The 20,332-nt window shown below is 44.5% G+C and overlaps 2 protein-coding genes and 1 long non-coding RNA gene across 4 annotated transcripts in view; 1 reads left to right on the top strand and 2 right to left on the bottom strand.

Moving 5' to 3' along the window:
* Positions 1–334: 334 nt before the first annotated feature.
* On the bottom strand, positions 335–5,342 carry LOC124188376. Its single transcript, XR_006872339.1, has 5 exons — positions 5,077–5,342; positions 4,661–4,753; positions 2,910–3,080; positions 2,433–2,836; positions 335–1,255 (listed from the first exon to the last, which is right to left on the bottom strand). It is a non-coding gene; the product is annotated as an uncharacterized LOC124188376 (long non-coding RNA).
* Positions 4,106–20,332, top strand: part of LOC124188373 (sterol regulatory element-binding protein 1-like) — a 32,004-nt gene continuing 15,777 nt past the window's right edge. Inside the window, exons 1-3 of one of the 2 annotated variants that reach the window (XM_046580953.1) lie at positions 4,106–4,432; positions 13,791–13,902; positions 14,136–14,347. The gene's annotated coding sequence lies outside the window, so the exon portion shown is untranslated. Of the gene's footprint in view, positions 4,433–13,448; positions 13,708–13,790; positions 13,903–14,135; positions 14,348–20,332 lie in introns of those variants that run through there. The other variant, XM_046580952.1, reaches the window with a different exon arrangement.
* LOC124188375 (zeta-sarcoglycan-like) lies at positions 8,174–19,670 on the bottom strand. Its single transcript, XM_046580958.1, has 8 exons — positions 18,517–19,670; positions 16,374–16,730; positions 12,263–12,452; positions 10,393–10,512; positions 9,891–9,963; positions 9,658–9,781; positions 9,431–9,571; positions 8,174–9,352 (listed from the first exon to the last, which is right to left on the bottom strand). Exons 2-8 carry the CDS (start codon positions 16,686–16,688, stop codon positions 9,272–9,274), a joined length of 1,044 nt encoding a protein of 347 aa, XP_046436914.1. The 5' UTR covers positions 16,689–16,730; positions 18,517–19,670; the 3' UTR covers positions 8,174–9,271.

The raw sequence follows: 20,332 nt of genomic DNA on the forward strand, positions 1-20,332 counted from the left end.
TCCGTAGCTTTTCGACTGCTGTGCCGCTTATCGGCCGTGTGCGTCGTCAACAGATGAGAACCGAAAATGCACCTTAGCCTCGATGAATAATTCAACAGATCCGGCTATTGTTCTTTCATGATGCCATGAGTCCGCGTACTTGGAAAGTATTGACGTGTCGACCGTATATAGATAAGCAGCACACACAGCACTGTATGGTACTCACTGATGATGGTCGTGCGTCTGATATGCTCACACTTGCATATTATTTCACGATGAGGGGTCGGCAGCAGACCAGCAGACATTTTTCTGCCTGTTGTGATTGCCACATTCAAAATAGCCCGCGCCAAATGTATGCGCATCTTAATCATTTATTGTGCATGTCTCTTTTTTTTAAATTTTGCTCGAAGCCAACACATCCCAAACAGTTGATGGAAACGTGTGTAGCAGCAGATGTAACGGGATTTGTTCACAACAACATCACAACAACAACAACCAACATCCACGAAAAAACGAAAAAAAAAGAGAAAACGCAAGTCCAATCACAACGTGGGTATATATATGATTGGAATAAACCAATGATTATTATACGTGTAGACTTATTGTCTGCCAATATGTAAATGAAGGTACACATCAAATGTTTATTGGGAAGGGACTATAGATGCGCTCGCGACGGATACATCGGTTAGTAGTTGCTGGGATGGATGGTGTTTTTATTCACTGGCGCTGGAGCGTGTCAATAATATGCGCGATGGTGACAATACATGAACGACACAGTGGCATTCCATATCTGGGCGTCGTCGTCGATTGTTTCTATATATACTCTACGCGTTTTAGATTTTTAACCATTTTTCTATAGTTTTTTATTTTTGCCTTTTGTTGCTGCTGAGAGTGGGTGGGGGCCAAGTCAGTTTTGGGTGTTTGTCGAGTTGTTGCTGTTTTGTTGTGGCTTGTGCGCATTCGGGCTACAATTTTTGAATAATGACACACTGTCAGAAAGAAAGGAATATGAAATCATATAAGTAATAGATTTTTGTGTTTCTTCTTATTTGGGTAGAGGGAGGGGCCATGATGTCACGATGATTTCAGGCTTTATTTTCGGATGGAGCCAAATGATGGAGGAATTTTACGCCGTGGCAAATAAATCACGTCGAACGGTGCCAATGTGTTGCACAACATCAAAATCGACTGGCCGTGTGGAGTCGAGACTTGAGGAATTTCTCCGGCCATTTTAATGGCGACCGTCGGAGGGGAGGGTTGGGCTCGAGGTAGAAACCTAAAACGAGAGAAAACGAGAGAAAAAAGGAACATCATCAATCACATTTAAAGCTCATCGTCTTTTATTTTTTGATTCCGTGAGAGGGGGGTGGGATAATAACAATCAGACACCCTTGTGTCGATCGAACCAAAAGCTCAGTACAGCGCCCAGCAGTTCATTCTGTTGCTGAGTTAATGGTCAACCGAAAAACAAAAGAAGCTCAGCTCAGAGTCTCGAATTTTCACACGTCGTCGAGTCCACAGCCCGTTACCGGGACGTGTGTTTGACTACAAGGTGCGGCCCGTCGTAAAAAAAACTATCCAGTTATAATGATAACCATCACTTGCACGAATAACGTGCGTTGTATATTAGTAATGTGGCGAGCGGAGAAAAAGGAGTTATTCACACCCTGGGAGGAGGAATTTTTTAAAACATTGGATTATTCTTTGCAAATTCCTGATAGAAAAATCCCAATGTTTATTGGGAAATTCTTGAAAAACAAAAGTAGAACCCTGGAGTGTTGAAAGTCAAATGAAACCAGTTCCTTCCATCCGTCTTCTCGTCCGAAGCGACAAGCACTCGCTCACCAAAACATCCAGGCAGCACATCACTTGGAGCCAACCGCGACGTAAGGCAAAGAAAATCAAAGCTATAAAAAAACTCTTCTTCTTCTTCTTCTTCTTTTGGGTTGTTATATTATCTGTGCCATTGTTTCAGGGGATGAATAAGACGAGTGATGCCATCAGCAGCACGGCTCTATATATAGCGCCAGCGCCAGTTGACTGGCGAGTGCATCCAACATTGTAACGCTTTTGCTGGGACACCAGATATGGTAGCGGAACTCTCTGGCTGGCTGCAATTGAGAATTCCAATTGCGTGTGAGCGCAGCAGCTCCTTTCTCGACGAAACAAAAACACAAAATTCGTGATGTGTGTGAGGTCCCCACGACTCTCATCGCAACAGTGTCCAACTCTTTTTTTTCCTTTTGATCTCTCTCACAATGCCAGCAGCTTTCTCCGGCACTGATGTCGACCTGTCGTCACGTCCACTTCACAACCATCCGTCAAGATGGGCCGGGGTAAAAAAAAAAAATGGAATATTATAAAGAAAGGGAAAACTGCGCGGGACAACAACAACAATCGGTGTTGGAATTAAGGAATCCGAATTTAAAATCAACAAAACCACCGAAACTCACCTGATGGATATGATGATTCCGTGGAGAGATGGAATCAAAAACAAAAGAAACGAAAAATAAAGAATTCTTGAAGTTAAATGTGTTGTCCGTGTGTATATTAAGTGGCCAGGGTGGGGTTAAATGAATCGTCTTTTCGGTGTATTTGTTGGCTGGTTATGTAAAGGTGAAAGGTGGTTGGATTATTATCTCTCTCGCTTTCTCTCTCCTTTCAGAGTGTTGTTGCCGGACGTTGTTGCTCATCGGCGGAACGCGCTGCCGGCGCTCGTCCGCGGCGGGAAGAACGCTTCCGGCGCTTGCCCGGAGTGTGTTCGCTGCTCCAATGGTTGGCGTCGTCAGCTGACTGGAGCAACTCCTTGTAGTCGCAACTGTGAGACATTCCCCCGTTGAAGTAGCACGTCCTCTTCCTGTCGCCATCAACATAAATCAAGTCCCGATTGGGAAACAGGAAAATAAAATGAAATTTGGTGTGTTTTTTACCTGAATGGAGTCTTTATTAGCTCAGTCGGTTCAGGTGGCGCAGGTTTTTGGGCCAGAACGCGCTTTAAAATGTCAAACATTGTTACGGGTTTCATTGGGTAATCTTCAATCAGTTCAATGTCTGCGTACATGTTGTCATTCATGTCCTCAGCGCTTCGTTCCACGTATGACCTGTCCGGAAATAAGCCAACAAAATGGACGTGAATTCAACAGGTCGAAATAACAGAGGATAAAATCGATATGCAAATGCTGAGGAACGAACAAAAGTCATTAATTAAAATTAGTTTGCACATCCCAGTCCTTCGTCAAAACCTGACGAGCCTCTGACACATATCGTATAAACTTTCGTGTTCAATTTGGAAATTTGCTTTATTCTTATAGACGAGAGACGAAGAGTCGTGCCACTTGTGTCACTTCCCATCCATCGTTCATCGTTGTTCATTATGTTCGTTCGGTTCGTTTTCGTTCGTTCGGGCCACCACTCTTTTCACGCCCGTACAACAGAAAAAATAACAGCCCACTTGTAGCGGGAATGCTTCAAAGTCGGACGATGAATCAAACTTGTCCCTACTGATTTCTCTGTGGCGTATGCACGCGCTTCTCACAACACTTCATGAGAAACGCGATTGACCTCAATGGACACATTTTCAGCGGGAACGTTTCCAGCGGGAACCGAGGGCAACATTTAAACTTTCATAAAAAACAAAAAACAAAATTTTTATGGTCGTTTCGTCCATCGTTCACGGGGGAAACAAAAGCAACCTCAAATAGGTTTCTTGTTTGTAACAACTTCGTGCCGTTACGTAATAATATAACCAAACATCGTGCATTTCTCTGCAAAATTCCACTCTGGGGAGCCATTCCACGTTTGATGGCGTTTTTATGGGAATTAAGTTACAAAGTAAATAAAGCTGATGGGCTGTAGAAGTTATTGTAAACGAGAAATTAAATTTATAAAATTTTAAAAACCAGTCCAAGAAAAATAATTATTTTCAATTTCGCAACGTTGCAAATGGCGTCTACAATTTTTTTACAAACTCAAAAATTTCTGCAGCTGAAACATTTGCTCCCCCATTCCCCAAATTTTACGACAAGGCCAAAACAAATCCCCCCGGAAAAAGCTTTGGCAACAAAACCATTTGAATCAAAAGTAGCCAATATGGTGGCGGAATCGAGTGCTCAACTATAGTCATTCCTACTTGTGTGGACATACGATACGAATGTAAAATAGTCGTGGCTCATGGTGTCGATTGCAGGACCCGAGTTGGAGTGTGGTGATGGCAGAGTTCGGTGGCAGCCGTAACAGAAAAATGTCGTCTCGAGTGTTTTTGTTTGTGTGTGACGCCAAGCTTTGAATTTTGAACGAATGCAAACAGTTGAAAGTGAAAGAATAAAAAAAACTGGAGATGACAGACGCCCATTTTTTCGTCACCCTACACCACGTCGCCTGTTGCTGTTCTTCACCAACATGTTCAGATATAACTTGTATGCTGTCTTCACGAGGGAACAAAAACATCAAGTGGGTAAGTCGCAAATAATATCATTTCTTTTTGTCTGCGTTAGACTATCCTTTTTCAACTTTTCGTGTCATTTGCACATGCCATGACGTCTAATATGTTTGCCAAAAGTCACGTTTTTCAAAAGAAAATTTTCGTTGGAACCTTTGCATTATTGAAAATTGAGTTGATGTCGATTGATACATGTTGGAGGAGGCCTTCCCGTGTATAGGTAGAAGAAATGATTCGATTTACCTGTTGAGAACGGCGGTGTTGGCCAATGAGACGAGTAGGAAGAAAAGATAGGCGGCCGCTGCCGTTCTGGTTGACATCGTTACGACGAACATTCTAGACAGTTTGATTCATGTCGACAGATCAAAGTCAACATCAATATTAGAGATAACTTACGACAGAGTAAGAACATTTGATTGTGGATCTAATTTGTACGAATCTTGAAAGATCAAAAAAGGAAACTACAAAGCCAGAAAAGTTTATCTTGTGGGATTGGGAATAATCAAATGTCATGGTTCGATTGTAAGAATTTCCGCGAAATCAAAATCACATTTTTCTTTATGCAATAAGACTTAACTGAATCTAATCAATTCCAACTTTCAAGTACAAAGAATTAGATTCAGTTCACCAGTTTTCGATTGTTATTGGCTAAAACTTACCTGTAGATTGTGAGAAGTGCCAGGTGACTTTTGAATTGTTTTCTTTTTGTTTCTTGCGTCTCTCGGAACAGTCAATCAATGTTTCTACTTGAAAATTCGAGAAGAATAGGAGAAACTGTAGCGATTAATTGAGTCTGCTGGAAGAAACCAGAACGTTTGTGCAGGTAGACGCGTCGAAATACGAAGGAATAAATGACGTGACGGGACCAGCGTCGGTCTCTTTTATAGTATCGAGTGAGTCTGTGCCGAGTCTCTACTCCCGATCGGCGCGGCGATGAGATTACACGCATCCGCAGTTGACGTCGGTGGCACAGCGTCGGATACTTTCCCTGGACCGTTTTTTTCCCCCACCCCTTTGAGGATCTTTGTGTTTAGTGACATCATAACGTAACCGTGAGTGACTATGAAAAAGAGCTCTAGCCCTTCCGGGTATTTCTACGCTACATGTTAGTGTGTTGCCTTTAACGGTTGGCTCCATCTCATTAGCAGACAGGCTTGTCCTTTTTGCCTGCTGCTGATTGATCGTTTAACTCTCCTCTTGGCTCCACTGCCGTTTATGGCTGCAAATCGTAATGAGCTTTTCATTATTTAGTCGTTTGTACTGCTGCCGTGAACCCACTCGAAAACGAACCGTCCCACGTCCCTTTCACGTTGTTGTTGTTGTCTTTATTATTTCATTAATCAGAAGACGAAATGTACAAGGGCGAATGGAGAACTGGCCAAAAATCTATTCAACTTTAACAACGGGTTCTTGAATTTTCTTACGCATCTTTCTAATTAGCTTCTAGAGCTATAACATCTTTCTGATTCCAAGAAAAGAGATTTGTTTAGAGGTAATTTTCCGTTGGACGGTTAGAGTGGATGTTTATTTTGTTTTTCTGGCTTGTTTGTACAAACGACTTGACAAAGCCTTTTAATTGGGATCACGTTTTTTTATGAGGGGGGGGGGAATTATTGACTGCCCCTATTACTTGCCGAGTACTTCTTAATTTGTAAACTACTAGTAATTAATGCACGTGATGTACATGCAGTTGCCAACTGCATCGGGCATGTTTTCACTGGATCGATTGCGCATTTACTGGTTTGAATTTCAGTTGACATTACTTAAACATTTTGCCAGTTATTCTTTTTCGACAAATCGACGTCTAGATTTTGCAAAGGTTGGCGACCGTTAGTTACTTTTAGTTCTCTCTCTCAGCTGATTGAATTTCCAAGCCACATCCGGTAGTACAGTCGTCAAAAAATGTTTAGTCGTCCGCTATTACTGGGAGGGATCTGCACGGGATCGGCTGCCACCTACAACATTCCCTTAACTATTTTTGCCGCGGTACTGACGTAGTATCCAAGCCGTAATCCTTGAATAACTGGGTTTTCAATCACGCAACCTTCAACATTTTGATTTTTTTTTCAAGCAACTCTCCCACCTGTTTTCATTTTTTCCCGTTCGTTTGATAGATCCCGCGCTAAGCTCGTTTGCTTTAATCTTTATTTCGGGGATCAAGGAAGGCCTACAGGATATTTGAACATTTACTTTCAGTGTTTCCTTCTAGCTAATAACCCACTAAACACTTTTTTTTTCTTCTCGTATGACTTTGTCAAACCAACGTCATGTTGCTAATGAAACCGTTGAATAACTTTGGCGCAGCAACAGCTTTATGGCTTGATAGGCTCATCGATTCCTGCACGTGATGCCTTCATCCTGTTTGGTTGCATAAACCAACAGATGGGAAATTTCCACACATCACCAGCAGAAAAAATCCAAGTTTTCCCATCGAAATTGAATCTTGTTTTCTGCATTGCATTGGTTATCGAACTTGATATTGCACAACTTGCCGACTTTGCGACGCCAAGGAATTATACCTTTGTAGTATAACTTGGTATTAGTTATGAGTAGAATACTCAATCGACACATGTTAGGTGTGCATTCGCCTGATTTGAACTAAACTGGCATTCGCAAGCGGGCACAGAGAACTGACAACTTTTCTTCACGTGTCCTTTTGAACTTCAAGTTGTTGAATCAGCGAACCATGCTGGTAGTTGTAGCGAATCGTCAAAGGATGATTTATGCGACTGCATGTTGCAGTGCATCTCCTTTACGTAGAAATTTGGTGTAAGCAAAATTCGAACGATTGTCTGGCTGAGAATGGAGAGTTGCACACTACGTTCTGTATATTTATCTTGCGATGACGACAGCAGAGTTTTGAAATTCAATTAGTAGACGCTCGGTCGTCTTGCGTGAACCGGGCAAAATACTTCTTGGGCTGTTATACTCCTCTTATTTGCTTGAATTGCGTTTACTAGTGCATTGCTGTTGTAGTGTTCCCTGTTTTGGGTTTGTTTTGTCGTTTATTGCCTTGGTCACCATTGTGCTGAGCCTATCCGTGTATAGAGCATGTCCATTGTCCACCCACATACGGCAACAGCTTAACATCATTCGCTTGTGTTTTATAGGTCCCAATTGGGAGCTCTAGATTGTCCTGCCTTTGTTGTTGTTTAACTGCAGTTCTACCTCGAATGTCAGATCCCCCTATAACTGCATACGGGAGATGTTAGCTTGATCCTTATCGTCTTCCAACCTAAAGAGACGACACGGGTCTTCATTCCGTCAGCGTGGGCGATTTCTCCAAGGTTTTGCCGGCACATACATGTCATCCTCTTATCAATTGCGGTAAGCTTTCTGATATAACGCGTGGGCCGATATGGGCCACTGGTCGTCTCTCTTTCCACCTGGTTTCGATCATTCGTTGCGGCTATTGTGTACACCTATTTATTACCCTACAGAAAAGACATTTTTGCATTCTTGCTAGTCCATTGACGATTCCCGGATAGAGTCGTTGAACCAAGCTCCCCATTTTGTACGCGTGTTTATATTTAGGGTAGGAGTTTCGCTGCGGAAGTCTATATTAAAGGGACGAAATCATAATAAAGTTGACGAACATGGTCCGTCTATTTCTGTTGCCTCCGGATGGCATACTTTTGTGCCTTGGCTACAATTTTCACGCTCGAAAGGTGCGTCATTAATGAGTTGGAAGTACCGCGCGGTTGCGTTTGCGTCTGAAATTACGGCCTTAAAAAATATTTCAATCAATGCCGAGAATTGTTAATCAATAGAAGACACTTTTATTTTCATCATCGCCAACAACATTTGAATCATTTACTGTTTACAATTTATTTTGTGTGGTTCTATTCGTATTTTTGAAGAAAGTTGTTTGACCTCCTCTGCAGCGCCATCAGAGATAACCCACGTCCGAGTTGGCCCTTTGCTGTTGTGTTTGTGACTGTACCAGAGCCGATGCTCATTAATGATATGCACCAACTGTAGGGAAGTATCTAGGTAAATGCAATCTGTTTGATGAGGGCAGCAGCTCAACGGTGAATAGAATGGCAAAACAAATTTTCGAGGTAATAACAAAACGAAGAGTCTTCACGACCAGCCCAGTAATTACAGGGACGTAACTATGGTTTCTTTTGATATGGCCAAGTCTCTTTTTCTTTATCTTCTTTTAATGAGAAACGCTCAAATTGATTTATCGGTCAGTCAACGTCAGAGCGGACACGACACGGCCCAGTGTCATGTCCTCTGAAACGCTCGGCACTTGAATCAACACACGACACAGCACGCAAAGCACATCCGATCGTGGACATTCTTGTTTTCCACGCACAATGGGCCTCACTTTCACACACACAGAAGAGAATTAGGATTTTTCTAGAATTTCAACAAACAAAAAAACACAAATTCGCAGTTTGATAACAATTTCCTTGTGGCCTATTCAACGAATTATATTTGTCTTGTTGTTTGTTTTCACGGTAGTCTTTGATTACTGACATTATGATTGGGGAGAGGGGGTCTTTTGGTTTTTGTGGGGATCTTTCGCCCCATTCGTATAAATAGGACTCGGCACTGGCGGCATCTTCTTGTTCTACACACAGCACGTTATTCTATAACATCCATTATGCGGGATTCTCGTCTTTTTTTTTTTAAGAACTATATGTACACATTCTTTGGTGTGATGTCGTCCCACATTTTATTGCCTTTTTCTCCTTTTGCGGTGCGCCGACCCGACCTGGCCTTCATTTCCATATGGTGTTGCTGCCCGGCCGGGCCGGGCCGGCGCTTCAAAGCAACGGGGGGAAGTCGAGAATTGTTTTTCTTTCTTTTTTAGAAAAAAAGATTATTTGATTGTGAATCATTTTTTTATGCGCATATTGTGCCATCGGCCACGCATGAGCCGTGGGGCGGCGACAGGAACAGTCGGCCGTTGCTGCACACGCACACCTTTGATGATGTCAAAGAAATGAAAATTAGTTTTTGATTGCCTTTGCTAATGGTTAAAGACACACGTTGACGTTGTACCTGATAGATTTGGGTGGACGATCGGCTCGTCTGGTGTTGGTTGTTATACGACCCGCCGCTCGATGACGGCCGTTGCGACTTTGACGTCACCAGCGCCGTTCGAATTTTTGGTAACATGACGCTCGACGAGTCGATTCTGATCTGCATCATTAATCAAAGTTTGGACCCCCCGTTAGTGAATCATTGAACTCTCCCCTTTGGCGAGTGGGTTGATAATTGAATCATACCGATCCGCCGGTCGACCACAGCCTCAAATCTTCGTAACTCGTGGCCGAAATGTCGCCCGCTTGAGATTCGAGCGCCACTCCTTGCGGTGCCTGCATTTGTAGCGTTCGGGTAGCCGATTCCAACCTTATTTGGGAGGGGGGTAAAATAATGATAGGTTAATTCATTCACGCTTGCCAGTTGATTGACTTTATTTGGATGTTTGGGTCCACTTAAACTTGTTGATGTTACGTACCTGAGATCGTTGCCCGATTCTGCTCGAACCAGTGGCGTTTGAATCGATCCTTCGAACACGGCGCCGCCAACTCCTATCAAGTCAAGTCTAAGAGTTATGATGGTGATTGGATCGTGCGAGAGAAAGTTCAACTTGATTCCCGCTGATATAGAGACAATGGAAAACACAATCTGCAGTTGATGCACGTAGATTGACGTGACTCTTGGCAACTTCTGCTGTTACTCGCCTAACAAGTTGAGTTGCGTGACTACTTTTTATTTGCTGCTCGTTTGTGCTGTCGAAATGGGCGCATTTACATCCACAACTTTGAGCCTCGTTAGACATTCAATGAAGCATTGCCATTCAATTATCCGCATTATATCTCTGAGACTGCAGAAGGAGCGCCAGAAGGTTGAGGTTCTTGCGTGAGCACAGATAGGCTCGAACCTCGCTAGATGGCTGTAGGCTCTTGGCCATGCGTAGCTTAAAAAATAGTTGAAGAAAAAAGATTGGCCGATCTCACCTGACACTCGCAAGATGTCGGCACCTACGACGACTTCTTTGCGGTTGGCCGCAAAAAGCAGCTCCTGGCGGGAGTTGGTCACGCGGAAATCTCTTGCCACCACTTCCAGCCGGTCTTCACCTGCACACACACACATTACACGCACGCACAAATAACAGAAAGGTTAGACATTCCACGACCAACCAAAGGTTTTAATAACTAACGACGCACCAAAAAAACACACCAAAATTGCTTTAAAATCAATGGCCTAAGGCACTTGTAGGGCTTTTTAATATTTGATCCTGTCAGAGTGAGAGAGATAGGAGAACGAAACCCGTCGAACTTTTGGCCACTTATACGTGTTTACGTGATTTTTTTCCCGAGGCTAAAAATAGTGCTGGAAAAAAAAACGGTCGGGAGAAAATGAGTGGCCGCCATCCTCTAGAGCACTGTTTATAATGACGGGAGAGGGGCGGTTGTCGTGTGTCGTTTGGAGTCCAAGATATCAAATGATGGGTCAGCGCAATTGCCGCTGTCAAACGGAGGGACTTGTCTGTTTTTAAATACGTTGGACCAAAGAGCTTCACGCAATTGAAACGATGAGTACACGCCCCAATTTGGAACTCTTAGTGAGTGGAGTGGCGCCTAATCCACTTTGACTCTGTAGAGTTTCTCCACCCTGTGGAGAATTTCCGACTTTGGGCGGTGTCTCGTTTTACACCAAAGTCAATAATTTTGTGACTGTCTTGTATAGGAAATTCTGATGGTTTCCTGGCCCGTGTTTTTATGCAGTCTGTGTGATCTTGGTGCTCGCTGATATTCAAAGTGCGTCTCTACGGTGGACGTGAAAATGTACATTAGGGCCGGTTGCAAGCGTAAAAGGAAAGATTCCCCCAAGTAAAAACAGGACCCAAGTTTTGATGTTCCGTGTGCATTAAGTCGACAAGTTTCAAGACACTGCAAAATCGTGGACCAGGTGGCGGTGGTCCCTCCGTACATATTCGAATAAAATAGTCGCACACGCCGATGCAGTGCACTCGCCTGTTATTTATTCAAGTCGTGAAAATGAGAAGGGTGGAGGGAGGATATGAACTTTTTTTTTTTCATCCTGTCCTACTTTGGTGTCGTCGAATTTTGAGACATAAATGTACAAGAGCAGCCGTAGTGCAAGTGAATATCAAATGTTGATGGCTTAAATTGCAGTCCTAGATATCCCGAATGCATTAGGTTGATTATTGGGAAGACTATTGGAGTGAAGATATCTGGGGACTTTGCATAATAGAATAGAAATAAGGGAAGCGAGAGACGAATAATCTAAGGTCTAATATGGATAGGGAATTAGTGATGGACTGGCTAATTCCTGATCCAATCCATGTTTGATGTGTCAGACCCGACCAGCCCGCCCGAGACCATAGCCCAAACTGTTAAGTGGCCCTATACATTCGACGTATGTATACTCGATGTAATATTTGACAGCCGTTGTCTGTCTGTCTTGTTGTTGTTGTCAGATGCGCTTCCAGTCAGGATTAGCACTCAAAGTCTTGTTTCCTGTTATCTCTCTCTCTATACGTCGTCGTGTCTTACAAATATTCGCCAGAGGCCCCCCTCAAATGCCGCCGCCGGCGAGTCCAGCAACTTGGATCCATCTGATAAGCGGCTTTATGGCATCGCTCGCTTCCGCGTCCTTCTCTTTGACAATCGAACGGTTGGTCGCTAATCGGCTTTGATGGGCGGCTGTCCTGATTCCATCACCCGTGTTATTACTATTATTATTATTATTAACATATCGTTAGAAACGGCCCATCGTACTATAGTGCTCTTCCCCCCGTCCGGATACACCCGCTGCATCCAGATCTAATTCAGAAAGTTGTTTAATGTAATAAAATGTTACCGAGGAAGATTTTGTTGGCGATCCGTCCCTGGGCGTCGCGGGCGTTCAGCGTGATGTTCTGGTTGGAGTCGAAGACGAGCGGATGCCCTTGTTTGGCGCTGATTTGTGACGTTATCAAGGTGTCGAGCACCATGGCCTCGCCGTTCAGCTGGATCCCGCTGGGCGTGATTTTCATGTTGCCGATGCCGTCCTGTTGACGTGACGATTCCCCATCGCGAGCAGCAGGTGATTTTTTCGTACCCGAAAAGAAACGACAAAGAGATTTAGGGAAAACCAATCAATTCATGTTGGAAGAGAAAAAGTGAGGCGTCATCAGGAGAGGATGTGACGGGTGAACATGTGATGCCTGTCTCCCATCTTGTTACCGTTTGTTGTGTGTTTAACTATTTCATCTTTCCATCATCTTGTCACTTTTGCAATTTTTGCGGGGAAACGCTAGGCGAGACCAACAGCTGTGACGGAATTGCGGGGGAGACGTCTAACCTGATTCTGGTAATGGCATGGCAGAGTGTCATCGCCATATACAACTTAATTTTCTTAGTCATCTTTTGAGAAGCAACAGCTATACAATGGGGGGGAATGTAGGTACCAGGTACGACTGGATTGTGTATCCGGCCATTGGTGGGAATACAATAAAAGCCTCAACTTGTTATGTACACGTCGGGTGAGCTACAGACAAAGATGAACATAAACACACAGAGGAATGGAGGAGGGAGAGAACTTCATCGCCCTTGGCTACAACTACATCAACAAATCGTGATGGAACTCCCGTGACAACAGGCGATACATACACAACTGGTCATCGGCAAAGGATTAAAACAAACGCAATGGTGGGTGGGAAGAAAAGGGCTGCGTCCGCTGCGTTGCTGGGAAACGTTCAGTTGTAGATGTGACGGGCACGGTCGACGGTGTTTAATACATTATTAGAGAATTTAATCAGACTGTCGATCGCCAGGCTGGAGTAAATAGTTTAGGGTATCAAAGGTTGCCATCATCCGGTTAGGTTCCCAAACTCCACTACAAAGCAGAAAGCAATTCCCGTACATTAGGAAAGGCCAAATTCAAACTGTTTGTGTTTGATTATCGTGAGGCGTAAGAGATCAAATACCAACACAATCCCGACTCTGAGTTTAGCGTAACAGTCTTACATAACGTCCAGTTAAATTTCCCTCTTGGCTTTATTAAAACAAATTCTAATCGATATCTTAAGTATTGCTTATTAGACGATTAGTGTCGTCTGCTTTTGTTTACAAGTATGCAAGCATGAAACATTGATACAAGTTTCGAAAAGGAGGACAGTTAAGATTTCAAAGAAAAACGGAACGATCACTTTTTTGGAAGTGGATGCAAGAAAATTAAATTTCAAAAATGTGGTCATCGTTATGTCAACTTTGGTGTCGCAGCTTTTCATGCTCATGGAAGCTTAACTAGAAGAGTTTGACCAAGTTTGTGAATTATTCTTTCCTGTTAGCATTATTTATCCCCTTGTGTTTCTTTGCATTAAAGTGTAACCTTTTCCTCTGTGCAGATTTAAGGCCTGAGCCAGCCATCGTAACAGCAAAGTTATGCTTATGCTGGACTTCCAGTCAAATGATTTGACTTATTACTTCCTGTCATCGGCAACAATCACAACATCTTAGGTAATCAGTTCTGGTACTATTATAAACCTGCATGTGACCTTCCAGATTTTTTAATGATGCACGACTTGCATAAATGCAGTGTATATGTCATGGAAACCTTCAATTCTCCTGGTTATTAACAATTAGGATATACCCTTGGTTTACAACTGCTTTCTTATTTTCAACTTTTCATTGCTTGTTATATTGTTTCTGTAAATATTTGTTGTAACTCTTTGTTGAAATTATTTATTTAGATAAACAGCATCCCGTTTAATTTGAGAAACTCCCAGTGTCAACCCAGTTAAGGATCTCTTCAATTTCCCCTTTCTTTCAATGTCCTCGTGTACGCCCATGCGAGTGTGGGTGTATTCACGAGTACTCCCTTTTACCTATCCCTCCTGGTGGATTCAACTTTTCTGTGGCCGGAGCACTTGTGGATGCCTGGCCGTATATCCCAGGCTTCAAGGTAGGAAACATTCATCTCTATATCCTTCCTTTATGACTATTGAGTTGCGTTGATTTCAAATTGTTATGTATAGTATGGAGTACGATTATTCCATGTTTCATCTTGCTGTTTTGATTTTTCTCAGTCAGGGTTCATTAGATAGCTCGCGTGTAGAACCACTGCAGATCAGGCCTGTTTTTGTACCTCGCAACTTTGTCTATAGGCAAACAATCAAATTCAGAAATTGTTGAACTTGAAACACTTGAAGCAAAGTGAAACTTGAACAACTTTTTGTTTTTTCGCCAAGAGGGTTTTGCCACCACACCAGCACTTCCTGGTTTATCATTACGAGTCTTCTCGAGTTTGAATTGTGTTGATTAGCTGCGGAATCATCGGGACACGCGAGGCGAAACGAGAGATAACAGAGGCCCTTTAGGGTACCGCCAGGAGTCTATAAAATGCAATCAATATTTACACCCTTTTGTCTAGTCTACTTATGCGCTGGATCTAATGACCTTTATGCGTCTTTCTTTCTTTTTTTTATTTTATTTTGGCTTCCGCTAAATTGTTTTCGTGCCATTTTAGCGGTACGTAGGGGCTCTGCGCAGAGAGTCGGTTGCCGGGCGACGGCGAGGAAGAGTCTCGAGTGTCACGACGAGCAGCGAGTCAGACAGCAGAATCTATGTGCACACGTACAGATTGAGCGAGTGAAGGCAAAGAGGGGGGGGGGAAACTCCCTGCGGTACAATTTGCACGTACAACTCGGCAGCACGGTCGAGTCATTCGGGCCGGGGTTGATCTACTAGCAGCAGCACCACTACCACTACCTCGATATATCTGAACGAAATCTGACCAAGCGCGACTGATTGAATTCATCAGCATATCATCCCTGTCTGTGTGTGTGTGTTGGCTGTGGCCGTCTTTGTGGCTCGTGTTTCGGTTACCGAGGATCGCGAGGTCGACGGGAATCAATAAGCCAATGCGAGTCGCTATGTACGCCCAAGTCGCCAGAATAGCGAAGCAGAGAATCAGACCGATGAAACTATCGCTGCCAGATATACTATACGATTTATTGGTATTCCCTTAAAGTGTCGTGAGCTTAGAGCGGCGACAGACTCCTGATCCCTTGGACTTTAGCTTCTTAACGTACCAGCCCTCCCCCGTCCGTTCCTACCCCAACTCTACTCGAATGGCATAAATTATGGGAGGCAACTGGCGAGTGAATTTGCCGTCATTGTTTGTAGGCTGGACTGTATTAGAAACAATTTAAATGGATAGGATCAGGGGGATTTTGTCCCCACCTGACTGTTCGATCCAAAAGTCATTTTTTAAATATTCTAAGGTATAGGCCAGAGTGAAATGCGAATAATTGAAATGATTTCGTAATTGAAAAAAAGATAGTTTCATTCAGAGAAGCGTGGGCAACATTTGTATAGATCTTTCTCTCGACAGATGCATACAAACTGTAGTAGCTCTACTAAGTGGAGTCTGCAGCAGCAGGAGAAAAGACAACCCCCCCGTCATAGTAAATCTGGACCATGTCGACAGTGCACCGATGATTTATCTATGCGATTTCCATCTTCGCTCGTATTTTTTTGCCCCCTATTTTTTCTTTGGGGGGGGGGGGTTTCTTGTTCCCTATTTTGAATTATTTAGAGCTGGAGAATAAGTTATTACAGATTGGTCCCTTTTTTTCTGTACGGGACGGATGAAAGATCTAGAGCTATGACTTCTTGATGTACAGTGTACATCGTACACGGATGCATTACTGAATAACCTTTCCCAATGTATAGATGAAGAGGAAAAAGGGAAATGCCCGTCGTGATTTCCCTGCGGTGTTTAAAAGACTTTTCCTTTTGAGATTGGAAGACGCAGGTCTATTCACGGTCGCTGATCCGAATACCGTCAGAGCAGATTGCAAATTCACTTTGGGTAGTCGTCGATGGGATTTGTATTTCTTCTCGTCCCCTCATACCGTGGACATATTATTATTTATGATTATGATTTGGTCTCAAAATGGGAAGGGAATGAATAGAGATGTGATTACCAGAGAGAATTGCATGGAGCGCAGGAGCCATAAAGTCAGCGACAGGTTGATGATGACGATGACGGTCAGGGTGAGGAGGAGGCCGAAAAGGGCGCGTCGACGCCAGCCGGTCAGCGTCAAAACGAGCCGGGCTTGTTCTTGTTGTTGTTGCAGTTGGAGGGACTGAGCTGGGTAACTACCGCCGCCGTGGCCCGTGTGGCGTGATGAGGGAACCGACGACGTCCGGCCGAGCCAATCGGTTACGGCGGCCGAATGGCTTCGTCCCGGTCGACTCCTTCTCGTTCCTCCTGTCCCATCGTCGGCGCTCCAACTCATTTTTCTTCTTTCCTTACAACGGCTGGCAACAACAACAACAACCTAATAAAAAATTTGAATCATGAGAATAATTGAACAATTTGATTTGCTTTGAAAAAATCGACTATTTGGAATATAGGGGAATATAGTGATAAAATAATAGGCCAGCACAGTCTGGAGAGATGCTGATGGCTATACGTGCTGCATCTAATGTTCTTTGTGTTTGCCTTGCCAGCGTTATCTGTAGATGTTGTTGTAGACAACCCGGAACAGTTTTCTCGTCAAGACAGTGAATAAAACAAGTTTCCCAGTTTCTTATTCCCTGTACCCGCCGGCAGCTCTATACAAACAGGACATGGTATCTTCTCTCGCTTTTATATATCGAAAACATTGTGCAACATCACTATATGTACACGTCGATGGAAAAGAAAGAGGAAATGTGTTCGTTAATACACACCCTCACCGCCCGTTTTTCCTATTTTATATTTTCGCTTTGACAGTTTCGTCTCGTTATGTTGAAATCGTTTCATTGAAATCGTCTCCCGACGAACAAAGTTTCTGATTTCATCTCTGCTTCTCGTCGTGGCGTAATTCCGATAGTATTCCGCATGAATCGATTTCCCTGCTGAAATGCCACCGTCTATAGTCTTGTTTCATACAATTCCCCCGGAAAGGAACTTTTGGGATCGTTTTTCGTGGTACTTGCAGGGCGATTAGACAGTCATAATACTTTGCTGGAGCAATAAGCTGCTCATTTGTTTCTTTTTAAATCGCTACTGTGTTGCACAGTTTCGTCGCCATCACCGAAATAACAACAGGAATGAGTGGGAGTGCGAATCGGAAGGATCTGATCCGGATTTTTAAAAGAAACAAGAGAACTGAACGAAGGGAATCGAGGACGTGAAATTGAACATGAATGTGAAAAGAAACTAATTTTTACGTGGAAAAGAGAAAGAATTTCTTCTTTTCAAGGGGGGAAATAGCAGAGTAAAAGGTTGCGGAACTTTCCGGTTGCTTCCGGTCGTTGCCTGCTGCCCGGCTTATTTACACTGAATGTGTAACTAGAAGCCTACACAAGGAGAGAGTCTTGGAAACCTTTTCCTACCTCTCGAGTCTTGTTTTCATCAGCTTCTCAGGGTGTGGGTTGGTGATTGGTGGAATTGCTGAACAAAAACCGTGGGCTGTGATCACAAATCAGTTAGTCTGTGTGCAGGTTGAAGACGGCCGTGAGTCAATGCAACTCTGGTGACCTTTCGTGGGGGTCTACAAAGTTCGATGACTGCTAAATGTTGCAGATAATTTATTCATTGATTTGCCCTCGCCCATGTTTTGATTTGAATAGGCGGATAGACCCCGGCGTACTTGGCTACCGACCCAACATTTCAGTTTCTCCCTTTTTTTATTTTATTTCTTTCTGTCTTTTTGACTAGTTGGCATACGCGCACTGTTTATACTAAAGCCTGCGTGTTGGAGCTTGTCGAGTCTCTTTTCTGTGTTCGTCTATTTTGAGCTTGGAAAGGGGGGGCGGGAGAGCTCAGGTGGAGATGGATTGGAATTTTGGATCTGCCCCCGTTTCCTATTTGCCTCTTGTTTGAATCGAATTTCCCACCCTTTGGTTATTGCCCAGCTGCTGATGGCTGGACACAACCGGAATCGTCAATGAGACAAGAAATTGTGATGCGCCGTTGTTCTTTTAGTCACGCTGATCCTGGCAAATCCTAAAAATAAAACGGCTGATCCGTTGCATCGCACATCGGTCACCATTTGGCCGATGAAATGGGCGCCGATACCACACACAAGCGCACACACTTGAGAGTAAATCCTCGGTCCGGGGCCGGCCGCCACTTACCTCTTAAGCGTGATAGCGGGACAGCGCCAAGTGAGGAGACAGTCCGGGATGATAGGAGGAGTGGGGCAGCGTGACGAGTTTGTTATCTCGAGGGCTGGGTGAGGCTGATTGGCCGGCGAGTTTTTGATAGGCGACACGTCGAGAGAGAAAACACACGAGGCACGAAAGAGAGAGAGAGAGAGTCACAATCCGGCTGGATATGTTTTTTGATCGGCGGCCGATTTTAACGCCGATTCCGGGTGGTCCAACCAAACAGCTGAGCGTTGCTGGTTGTTTTATTTTTTTTCACGGGTCTGGCGGACACGTTTTGACGCGGCCAAACAAGAGAGAGCACAAGCGGAGGAGCCCAGCCGAGTGAGAGAATATATATCGGGCCGCCGCTGCCGCCGCATCCGTTGGTCCGCGTCCGTTGCCTTTTCTGCTTTTTCTTTTGCACCGCCGCGTTCGCCCGTTGTGTATTTTTGTTGTTGTTTCAGTCGTTTCCAACTTTAGATCGCCGTGAGCCCCTCACTGCTGCACTTTCGTCTTGCAATACGAAAGGAAAAAGAGAAAGCGCCGAGGGGGGCGAATACAAACACCGGGCCAGGAGCGACAAGACGCTACTGCTGCTGCTGCTCTTGGTCGTGTTGCATCAGTCGTTGTGACGCCAAGGTTTTCGCTGGTGTGGTCCGCACAGTTTGTCGGTTGTCCGTTTCGCTGTGCCTTGACTCTTCAGCCGCCCACAACTTCCATCAGGAGCGAGCCTGGAAATTTTGTCTGGGTTTTTGGTTGTTTTCACGCCTCCTCCTTCTAAATTTGGACACTCTGTAGGCACATCAAAGACTTTTCGGGATTTTTTGTGACAAGCGTTTTTTTTTTCCTTTCAGGTCAAACGGGAAACATTTTCCCTGCGTGGCTATTCGTCAATTTTCTCTCGGTTGTCTTTGGAATGCGTTCCCTTTTAGCAGCACGTGCGGGAGGAGGCCAGGAGCCGCGGTTGAACGAGACGAAACTTTTGGGAAAGGGGGGGGGACGATACCGTCGGAGTAATGTTGTCAACGTGTGTGACGTGAGTGAGACGGGCGTGAGTAAGTGGGTGGGGTCTTTTTTGGCGTGTCTTACTCGTCCGAAACCGATGGCACGACTGGAGTCTTGTCGTCGCACACACGGCCAACTTATACACGTACACAAGAAGATGTAGCAGCGCGTGCTGTGCCATACACACAGTCTACACACGGCGGTGGAGCGGGCGGGCGGGAGTCGTGTACTAGCGCAGCATGTATGTCTGTGGGTGGACGAGGTGGGGCTTTGCTCCCATGGATCCAGGTGGACTAAAAAAGACAGTGGAGGAGACGACGAGTAGCGCCTGACAGGAAGAGTTTGGGGCGGGGGAGGAGGTAAATGTTATTCGGAAATAAAAAACAAAAACAGCAGGAGAACAGCAGCGGAGGAAATGGTCGTCCCGTCTCATGTCTTGTTTTTGCGTGTCGTTCGTTTGTCTTGTCGTTGCGGTCGAGCATCTGCTCCTAGCGTCCCTGCGTGTCCGTGCGCGAATATGTCCGGTGGAATTCACCCGAATTCACCCGGTGGAATATTGCTGGCGACTTAACTAAGACTGAATACTTTTTCCACTTGGAATTCGTCGTCCTTCAGCCCGAAGGCGCTAGGACTGGCCGTTTGTTATTCGAACCCGATACGCCGGCCGGCCTGGCGTAAATGTCGCCTACTCCTTCTGCTGGTCGGCCCCGGCGCCTGTTTTGTCTCGTTGATGGAGTTGTTTGTCACACACAATTCGACGGCGGAGTAAAAAGGTGAAAGAGCGACAACAACATCCATC

This window comes from Daphnia pulex, chromosome 2, assembly GCF_021134715.1.
Source record: "Daphnia pulex isolate KAP4 chromosome 2, ASM2113471v1".
Lineage (NCBI taxonomy): Eukaryota > Metazoa > Arthropoda > Branchiopoda > Diplostraca > Daphniidae > Daphnia > Daphnia pulex.

What these genes read in the sequence shown, in the direction of transcription:
- LOC124188375 (XM_046580958.1), bottom strand. Translation starts at nt 16,688, where the DNA reads ATGAGTTGGAGCGCCGACGATGGGACAGGAGGAACGAGAAGGAGTCGA. An exon ending in GCTCCATGCAATTCTCTCTG is followed by an intron (nt 12,453 to 16,373) that starts GTAATCACATCT and finishes TCACGTCAACAG; the next exon opens with GACGGCATCGGCAACATGAA. An exon ending in CGCCAACAAAATCTTCCTCG is followed by an intron (nt 10,513 to 12,262) that starts GTAACATTTTAT and finishes GTGTGTGTGCAG; the next exon opens with GTGAAGACCGGCTGGAAGTG.